The sequence below is a fragment of the Silene latifolia genome, unplaced genomic scaffold (genome assembly GCF_048544455.1).
Source record: "Silene latifolia isolate original U9 population unplaced genomic scaffold, ASM4854445v1 scaffold_57, whole genome shotgun sequence".
Classification (NCBI taxonomy): Eukaryota; Viridiplantae; Streptophyta; class Magnoliopsida; order Caryophyllales; family Caryophyllaceae; genus Silene; species Silene latifolia.
The window spans coordinates 1722633-1733552 of NW_027413480.1; the positions used below are offsets into that span (position 1 = coordinate 1722633).

Consider the following 10920-nt stretch of genomic DNA (forward strand, 5'->3'; position numbering starts at 1 on the left):
GTCGTGACAGAGATATACACGTCTATGTTTACTGCATTCTGCTCTGTTAGCTGAGGTAGCTGTAGTTTTGGAGCTATTCATGGATCGTCCCGTCCATAAACCAAACTCATCCTGCCTACTAAATAATCGGGTACAGACAAGGCATTTAAAGAAAACAACATCCCAGCCCACTAACCCACTCCAAATCCGCTAACCCGCTTGTCCATGGACCGAACATTTAACGTGAGCCCAACCCATGTACAGCCCTAGTTCAAATCATTTTTATACTCTGTAAAAAAAAACAAGGTCTGCGAACTTTGTACAGAATATCACTTCCAAGCCAATCAAACATAGTGTAGTAGGAACCATAAAAATTGTAACATCTGCATACAAGTTGGCAAGCAAGGCTTAGCATACACTTAATATTTCAATAAAGATTATATTAAACCACCTCTGGAAATATCCTTGACATACTGAACCACTTGAAGAGGGATGAAATATGAGATGTGCTGCTAGCCCATGTGCTTAGCCCAACCAGCAATGACGTCCTCCGGTGAAGCAGTCGTCTTCACAAAAGAATCCCGGGAGAATATACTCTGGGCATGAAACACAAATGTATGTTCATAATTCACTCTTTCACACGCCAGGGCTAGGGCCTAGGAAAAAAAAAGATTCCACTAGGCTTCCCCATCTATGATGGGGATGGGGATCAAATCTATCCACCCCTATCTTTGGATTGAAATCACATAAAAGGCAGTATCGAATGACTCATAGGATTGCACCGTGAACTGACCCTAGCCACTCATACTTGCATGTTTCACAATATAAATTATATAATGAGTGCAAACAAAAAAGTGAGCTAAATGGTTCAACTTCCATCATTACTCAACAGAATGGTGGCTGCATCCGAAAATGGAAAAACAAAACTAGGCAGGAAAAAAAAAAGATTGCAGTTTGTTCACGAGTCAGTCCTTCACACATTTTGTGGATGGAGAGGTTTTGAGAGAAAGGGAATGGAGTGAGAGGGAGGGAAACGATTCACCTTGTTTGGTTAGCAAATTTGGTTAGAGGGAAATGGAAGTGAGGAACAAACATATTAGAATCTTCCTAACATAGCAAAGATACGGAAGGATTGCTCCTTTTTCCCTGCCCTTCACTTACCTTACTTTCCCTCCACACCATCCTCCTTCACTCCATTTCCTCCTATTATTGCATCCAATCCGGTCTTTAAGGTTAAACTCCTCTTATCCCATTTAGATCGCCCACGTTGTTAATTAATTTCTTTAAAGATATGTTGATATACAATGCATAATATGTTGCATCTGGTTTATCAAAAGCATTATTTTCAAATAATCGTTTTAAAACTAGTGGCTATGTCGTTGTCTGAAAAAGTATCGATTACGCCAGATGACCAGTAAAGTCACTGTGGAAACAATATAAATGGGATGGAGTGTTAAGTTGATAGACGCCACTGAAGGTAAAACATTTGTGCAAGTTATATAATGATACCTTCATGTAGGACTTCACATAAGAAAGTGAATCTGGAACAGACCATCTTTTGTAATGTCCTAAGGCAATCTCCATATGGTACAATTTTGGTCCGAGTGATAGATCAGCAGCACATATATTTTCCCCACTGATAAAAGGGCCCTTCAAGTAATAAGAGATTAAACAGTTAGAATTTTGTAAATAAATTGGCTAAGTGATCTTCAAATGCTACAACGCCAAATAAAAAACTACTACAACAATGCGTTAGTTCCAAAATGATTTGAGGTTGGGCTAACATGAATTCTTATATGGAACCGCTAGTCTAAATATAAGAGAAAGAAACAAATTAAAAGGGAATTATAGAAAGTGAACAAAGAAAAGCAAAGGAGAGTAAAGAGAAGGAAACCTAAGACAAAAGATAACTTAAAAAAGAAGGGGAGATTACAGCGGAAGCACGAGAATGATGAAAAAATTGAATAAAAAAAAGATTTTATGAAAGATAACTAAGACGGGCTATAAATAGGGGTTAAGTGTAAAGACGAAAAAAGAAGAAGAAAATGTACAGTATCTTGGGGAAAAAAGGGCTCCAAAAAGGGAAAATATTTTACAAACACAAGGTGATTATCAGGAATCAAATGAGATGAGAACTAAACTAGTTCCTGAACAATGAGACTAACCACTTGCCACATTAAGACGAAACAATCAGCTTTAAAGAGGTTATATGGTTAATTATTCTTCCACTTGTATGAACATTGTGTGACTACAAATAATAACACGAAATAGGAATTGTATACAAACAACAACCTAATCTAAGTTTTATTTATCTTTTTCCAGTCTTCTGAAGCGAAAATGAATAAATAATACTGTAGGCTAGATGATATTACACCAACAAGATGACGCTGTAAAGATATTTGCATGTCCTGTACAGCCCTAAAACAGGTCAAAACTTGGTTGCTACCGGACAGCACTATTACAAACAGGGTTACCTAATTCGCTCGTCCCCCTCCGAATTGCGAATTAATTCGAACGAATTAATTCGCAATTCATTTTCATCTTAATTCGTCCCAATTTGCGAATTATTCGCTGAGATGAGTGAATTATATGATTATGCTAAAAACCAAAAAAAAATCAGGAAAAATTGAAGTATAGAAAAGATACCTGGTTATTTTGAAGTTTGAACTTTGAAGCCAAGCACAATGATTTGATTCACTATTGTAGATTTGTAGATTTAGCTTTAATTTGATTTTGATTTCTGACAGGAAGATGATTTTTTTTAGCTTTGTTGATATAAAAGAATAATCCTTTTGCGAATTGGATTCGACGAATTACCGAATTTTAAAATAATGTAATTCGCTAAATTGAGCGAATCGCAAATTAGAATTAAGAAAGCGAATTGAACGAATTGCGAATCCGGTAACCCTGATTACAAACCCCTTTGCTGGGCACCAAACTGATAGTTCACACTTTACTCATAAGTTAAACTTGAATAAATTTCGAGATGGAGGAACATGGCTATAAATAGTTTGAAAGGAACCTTGGAACTTTTAACTCTGGGGAAATAACAATGATCTTGGAAGAATTGGGATAAAGTTACGTTTACTTCAGGGAGAACAGGAAGCAAACCATTACTACGGTCCACAATAAATCACTTAATCAAGTGTTTGCGAACCTATTTCTAAAGGAAAAGATGGTATTTTTAAAGAAGAAATATGGTTGCAATTTCTTGACTTCAAATATCCATGCAGCCTGGACCTAAATAAATCCAATTGCAAAGTCTGCAAGCAGTGGAGAAGGATCGGATGCTAACCAAGGGTTGGTAATGTAGGGAAAGGCTAACTTGTTTTGCCTTATGATTTATGTAAAAGCTAAATTTGAGTGGGAGATATAGAAAGTCGAATCTTACATTCTCTTTCAGGTAATCATTGAACGAATTGAGCTCATTCAGTAGTTCCTGCTCCTTTTCATCACTAGGTTCTTTGTTTTTAAGGAAGCCTACAAATGCAGGAAAGATCTTTGAGCCACTGCAACAAAGAACATTATGGGTGTGATATTAGATAGAATGTCAGTAACATACAAATATAACAAAAAAAAAGAGTTTTTTTTTTGGAGTAGCCATTATAGCCATGTGTCTATGAAATCCCATCTGCCAGACATCATATCAATTGCACAAATATGGGATATAAAAAACATAGGTTATTTTCGTAGTACGCCATTTACTCAACGGAGTACTTTTTCTACAATATTTTCCATTTTCATGCCTTTGGCTGAAAAAAAAACCCACTAAACCAATTCTCTTCGTTTCTAACAATTGAACCTTTCAAATCAACCAAAATTTCTCAATTATAATCCTTAATTCCAATGAAAAACAAGTATTTGACACCTCAAACACAAATTATTGAAAATATTAATCTTCTTCCATTTCTTTTTGGTAGCTGATCTGTTTTATAATGGGTTTTGGGGATTTATTAGGGTTTGATTGATGATTGGATGGTCGTCGGGGCGACGGAGGTGAAGGTTCAGGTGGACGATGGGCCGTCGGAGGGCCGTGCGGCAGTGTGCAGCTGTAGGTAGGTGGGAGGCGCGGTGATGAGTGGTACGTACGTAACAAAGAAAACCAACTACCAACAAGACATACACTACTAAATTGTCAAATACCAGCGCAATGATAGTGGTAACTGTAAGTGAATTAACTTAATTTTGTGCATACCACTGTGCCGATATCTTCAGTTACATTTGCAGATTAATAGTTACTACTGTTATTCCATATATGGCCGAAAATGGGCTAGCCTCGGTACGGTGGACGGAGTTAGGGGGGGGGGGGGGGGAATGTGGCAAATATGGGTAGGGGTGGTTTGGGGCGGTCGTTAATTAGGACTTAGGAGGGGATAAACGAGGCGAAAACATTGGGATATAAAAGGGGTAAAATTAACAAATACGTACTATTGTGAGTAAATGTGTACTACAAAAATCAATACCCTATACAAAACAATCGACTTATTTAGAAATCATGTTTATTATTCAAGTCAACAGAAAATACATGATCACATTATACGTGAGAAGACATAATAGATATTCATAACTCAAACGAGCTAGAAATATCACATATTAGTGTATAAAAATAGTAATGAGCACGAGAAAATGAGAGTATACACTGTGCTCTTTTCAGGGGGAGAGGCCAAAGGTGGATTCGGGTATTTCTCTTCGAGATATTTTGTGATGACATCAGAATCTGGAACCCAATTTTCATCTACCTTCAAAACAGGTACTTTGCCTTCTGGATTGATTTTTGTGAACCTAGTACCGAAAAGACAGGCAAAATCATAAGCATCAAAACTAGAAAAATAAGAACAAGCCCTGGTAACGGGTTTAGTGAATTCACCATTCTGGCTTATTTGTTAAGTCAACCAGCTTCATGTCGTAAGGGAGATGCTTTTCTTCCAATGTCAACAAGACCCTTTGACAAAATGGACCTGAAATTTTGAACATTCACGAAATTATAAATAACCTCAAAGCCTATCAATTTGGCCTCTCAAATATAATCTCCCTTCTGTAGTGAAATCTTCTGAAACCGCAAAATGGACAAGGATGAATCCAGCTGCACTGAAAGAGAAAGCTACCCTTGACACATAGTATTGCATATCCCCGACTTTGTGCTATAAACTTATATTTGCATAGTAGGCTTAGTAGCGTATAAAGCTAGTACTCTATATGTTTTAGTTCAATTGACATTTGATGAAGCAAAATCTGTTATTTCAGGTTAATGAAGAGAGCTTTGTTTAAGTATTTGATGCCCATGAGATTATTATCTACAAAAACCAGCAAGTGCATCGAAATTTTACGCATGCAGAATGCCATAGATTAGACAATGTGAGGATCAACAGACAACCATTACTCCTTGAGATTCCATTCTGGAATTATTCTAATCCCACTGCCCTCTACTAAGTAGATACATTCAGAAATCGTTAATTCGCTAATGAATACATATACCCCTCTTAGCTAACGAACAGCAATAACTGCAACTATCAAATTCAATCATCGCGTCTATTTCTTTCCCAATTTTGGCAGCATGAACCCATCAGCTCATCACAATTTCACAATGATGACCCAGAAATGCAACCTTGGTATTCCATTTACAAACGCCGTATCGAAATCAAATAAGACTAAAGAGTTCCCAACCAAAATATTCATGAATTTGAGTAAAATAACAATAATTAGATAAGAAGATGCATTTCCTAGAAACTAAATTTCCCTATAAACTTTAAAACTTGCAATTCGAGCAGGAATTGAATTAAGTAATATTGAATTCGAAGCAAAACAAAAAGGTGAAGGAAGAAATATATATACAGTCGCCAAGTTTATTAGGAGTGAGGACGGAGGACTTGACACAGACTTGAAGAGGATGAGAAGAAGCCATGGAAATGGTAGTGATGAACCTCTTAGAAATTCCATTAAACTTGTTTCTTGGCTGAAAACCCAATTGAGTAATGCACGTCAGACATCTTAATGTGGTTGTTGAGGATAAGGAATACGCTGCTGCTGCTGCTCCTGTTATTTTTACGCTCGTCATTTCTTCTATTGCTCTTATTTTTGGCTCCTCCTCTTCCCGTATCCTTTCTAACTTTTGTAGGGCTGTTTTTGTAGGCATCTCTATCGGTTTGTTTTCGGTCTTCGTAGCCGATTACCTTCGGAGTTCCTCATGACGCTAATTATCATACTCCCTACTATTCTAATTTCTACATATTCTTTCTTATTTTCTTCTTCAACAATTATTTAGATTTTCTTCCATTTTTTCTTTTTTAGGTTGATTTGTGTGGTTCAAATTCAATGGTATGTGGCTAGTGTGTTTTGTGTAGTCCAAATTCACTTTCTTATTTCTTGTACAAAAAAATAAGAGGAATAAATAATAATAATAATATATAGAATAGGAGGGAGTGTATTTTATTAGGTTTTTCTCATCTGTACACTTGTATTTTCGTGTTTACTCACTTGTATTCTTCATTTTTTATATCCCCAAATTATTCCCATGTATTCCCCCTTAACTCCTAAGTCCTAACCATGCCCTTAGTAAATGTAAACGTTAAATTTTCTAGTTAGTTTTGAGGACTTAACCTTTTAATTGACTGACCCCAGACTTCCCCCTACCACCAATCGACCATGAGTCATTGAGTTCTATTCCATTTTATCTCTCCTCATATACATTGACCTAGCCACCACCTACAACCCCACATCAACCACCAATAACCTCCCACCCACTCAACAAACACCACCACTCTTGGCCGATGTCCCTCAAGCCTCAGGCCTCAACACACGAAATCGCCAATAAACATTTGAGTCACCGCCACCGGACTTGCATTATTGGCAGATTTTGGAGCTTTTATAAAGTTATTACCTTGATTTTGTGTCGCCAATTACACCAGTAGTTTATTGAAATTCAATAAAACAATTAAAAGGTTGTAGGCTTGAATGGTTGTTTGGGCCTTATTTCACATATTAAGCCAGCGAAGACTAATTGGGCTAGAAGCTAAGTAAACACGCTGACTTGGCAAGAAGAGGATAAGACGGCTCATGGATCACGGGTAGCCGATTAAGGGGAGCAGAATACAAGCCCATCAGTTGGACTACGGTTGCCTTGAAGAGCAAGAAAACTAAACCCTAATAGGGTTTAATCCTATATAAGACGGAAAAGAAAGGAGGATGATCATTCATTCATACACAACGCCTCACGCATAACGCTAGCAAATCAGCTGTGCTACTCTTCTTGTATTCGTTACTAAATTACCTATTATTGTTAGTGGAATCTTGGAAGGATATAGTCTCCTTCCCGCGGTTGTTTCCCACATCGGATTTTCCGCGTCACCAAATCTCTTGTGTCAATCCTTTATTACGTACCTTATTATTTGCATCACAATCATACAAACACGGCCAAAACCACACGATTAACGTATAAGACTGCTTTAACCCAAAATTAACTAACTCGATAAAAAATACCAAAACAATGGTCTTGGGAATTGTGGGGCAATTAAAGGTGGTTAATTAGCATGTTAGGATTGTTTGGGTAGGTTGTTAACGATCTTGAGTTTTATTATACAAATGGAAGAGATGAGAGAAGGATTTATAAAGTGGATTTTGTGCAAAAGGGTGGTGGTACAACTTTTCTCAAGGTAGTGGTATAACAATGGAGTTTTGGAGGGAGGAAGGAGATAAAGTTGTTGTAGAGTGGAATTAATTATCCTAATTTATGAGTTTTTTAGATAATAAATTATTATTAAGATTTTAAGAGTGTTTAATGAAGGTAAAAAGGGGATATTAAGGTTAGCAAAACAAACTAACGGAACCATTTGACGGAAATATGTCCTAAGGTTGAACAAATGGGAGACTACAGGGGTTTACGCGGGGATACTAAATAAGCAGGGGTACAGATGAGGAAACACAATACCATAAAGGTACCGATGAGAAAAACCGTATCTTATTTATGACTTCATTAACGGTTATAGGTATAATAAATTATTTATACTAATGAAATTAGGGTTTGTAGAAATAATTGTCAATTGAAAATTTATGGCCCGAGTTTTGCGACTGCGGTGGTATGCAATATGGTTGTCTGAGGTGGGCACGACCACCACGGTGGTGGTTGTATTGCGGTTGTGGTGGTAAGTATTGGTCGGCGCTACTACCAGCTCGCGTGTTGCTTGTAATACTACGGTTTTATGTGCTGTTGGGTACTCTATCGAGTAGGGCTTACTCTGTCGAGTAAGTGTGTGTTGGCGTTCTGGACATTGTTTAGTCTGTTGGATACTCGATTGAGTAGGGGCAACTCGATCGAGTTGGGGCCACTCGATCGAGTACCTCACTTACTCGATCGAGTGCCTCGGGTTTTATGGGTTATTTGCCGGGTTTTGATAGCAACACGAGAAGGATATAAAAACACTTTTCGTCAGTTCCTTTTTAGTTTTTACCCTAGTCTAAGTTTCACAAAAGAGAAAACAAAGTTACGTAGCTCTTCTCTCTCACATTGCTATCAAATCCCAAGGCTTGAGTCGTCGGAATCAAGAGTTCTTTACACCGTTGAGAGCGTCGCGTTGTGGGTAAGATCCTAGTACAGTTTTCATATCGTTTCGTTGATTTTGGTTTAAACCCTAATGGGGTATTTTAGGGGTTTTGGGAGTATTTTGATATTAGATGGTGATTGTATGATTGATAGGAGGTGATTTCGTAGAGGAACGTTTCTGATTCGCTGTGTGAAGATTGTGGTGATTGCATTCCCAGGTAAGGTTTCCTACTCAGTTATTTTTTACATGATCATGAGATAGTTGTTGGTTGTTAGTTGTTAGTTAATGGCATTTGTTGGTATTGTTAATGTTGTAGTTGGTTGTTGTTGTTTGTCTGTGGTTCGCGAGGTGCGCCCTCGACAGAGTGGAGTCACTTGCGGGAGTGGCTTCACACCCTTGATTCTCCCCTTGTGGAAACCGCCACAATAGGGGATGTGCATATTAAGGAACATGGGTTTGCGCTCGGTATAGATGAGCGGGGCTTAGGTGGGAACGGCTGCGGTCCCCCACTGGCGGTGTGGATTACTGGTTGCGGCCGTAATCTGGCAGGACTAAACCTTCAGGCTAGTCAGGTGATTGGTGATGTGACGGTGTTAGAGGATTGTATGTATTGTTGTTGTTGTATTATCTTAGATTGTGTAATCAGTAACTGAACTCGTTTAACTGTTTTAAAAACTGTGGTGATCCATTCGGGGATGGTGAGCAGTTATTGAGCAGGTATGATATGCATGCGCGAGGGATAACTGGGTTTGAGTCATCACGAGTCATTTAGAAGTCTTCCGCTATGTTGTCAAACATTTTAGTTACTTTAGTTTGTTTTTAGATTTTGAACAATTGTATCACATTTTACAGTTTTGGGATTTTGCTATGTAATCACTTTAAACTTACCTATTTAAAGTACGCTCTATTATGGTCTATTTGATATCCATTGCCTCGGGTAACCGAGATGGTAGCCCTCTCATGCTTTAGGTGGTCCTGGTAAGGCACCTTGGTGTATGAGGGTGTTACAAAGTGGTATTAGAGCGACGATTTTGGAACCTGTAACTAATGAATCTAATGAACTTAGGGAGTCAAACTAAAATGAACCCGAGTAGGAGTTGTTAGGAGCTAATGCAAAGACTTGGGAGACATCCTAAAGTCGCGAACTCGCCCTACAACTTTGAATCGGTCACTATGGGGTATCATGGGATTGCTATGTGTTACTAATGCATTATGAATATGTTGGGTGGATGATGTGTGGTGGAATGGAGGATATGGTGGAAAAAGGGTGAAGGTAATTGTTGATGATAATATGTTCGTGGTTAAGCATGTTGCATGATGATTGATTTATAGTGTGGCGATAATAGTAACATGTGAATAGGAATAATTGTGTTGTATACGTATATCTTTTTGTTGCGAAAAATTATTAAGTTAAAGGCATGAGGATAGTTATAAACGTCAGCATGATTCGATTGAGTGGGGGTAACTCAATCGATTAGGGTGGAGTCAATCGAGTGGGCTGAGCTCGATCGAGTGGGTATATGACAACGTGGGGCAGTAGCTACTGTTTTGTGTGACTCGTTCGAGTAAGGGGAGTACTCGATCGAGTACATGTGGGGCTCGATTGAGTACGTTTTTGTGTTAGTTCTGGTCAGGTTCTTGAGTTGGGGAACTCGATCAAGTAAGTGGGCAACTCGATCGAGTGACCTCTACTCGATCGAGTGGGTGTGGTTACTCGATCAAGTAGGTGTTGTGCAGGTTGTATATGCTTTGAGTCGTAGGCTATGTGATTACGTTTATCTCTCCTCTTAATAGCTTAAAGATATGCCGCTAAAGAGATCCGCCATGTATGCTAGGGCTCAGGAGATGAGTGTTGATGAGATTGCCAAGATGCTTGAGCATCAAGATGCGCTTACCGAGGCCCTTAAGAGGTTTGGGAAAGACAAAGATGTCGAGGTAGACTTTGCCAAGATGAGCACTACGATATCCCGCTTCAACCTAAAGGAATATATGGGTACTGGTGCGCCAATTTTTCTCGACAATTGGCATAGGGAGATGGAGAACATCTTGGGAGTGGTTCATTGTCCCGAGGATTTCAAGGTGGAACAAGCTGCGTTCTACCTGAGAGATGCTGCAGGTGAATGGTGGGACAAGGTGAGGGAGAGTGCCTTAGATCTTTATCTGAAGCAGGGTAAGTCAACTATACCATGGGTTGAGTTCAAGAGAGCTATGCGCAGGGAGTTCATTCCGGAACATGTTCGTAGTAAGCTGAGGGAGGAGTTTGATTATTTCAAGATGACTTCGAATATGACGGTGGCTGAGTATTACCACAAGTTTAATGATAAATCGAGATATGCTGAGGACATGGGGTTGAGTAAGGAGAACTTGGCACTTCGGTTTGAGAAGGGGTTGACCTATCAGATCA

At 38.7% G+C, this 10920-nt stretch overlaps 1 protein-coding gene across 1 annotated transcript; it reads right to left on the reverse strand.

The window, feature by feature from the left end:
- Window positions 1-295: 295 nt before the first annotated feature.
- Window positions 296-6129, reverse strand: LOC141639762 (glutathione S-transferase DHAR3, chloroplastic-like). Its single transcript, XM_074448812.1, has 6 exons — window positions 5812-6129; window positions 4847-4937; window positions 4618-4761; window positions 3371-3488; window positions 1489-1629; window positions 296-575 (listed from the first exon to the last, which is right to left on the reverse strand). The coding sequence occupies exons 1-6, from the start codon at window positions 6110-6112 to the stop codon at window positions 492-494; spliced, it is 879 nt and encodes a 292-aa protein (XP_074304913.1). The 5' UTR covers window positions 6113-6129; the 3' UTR covers window positions 296-491.
- Between the last annotated feature and the right edge of the window lie 4791 nt (window positions 6130-10920).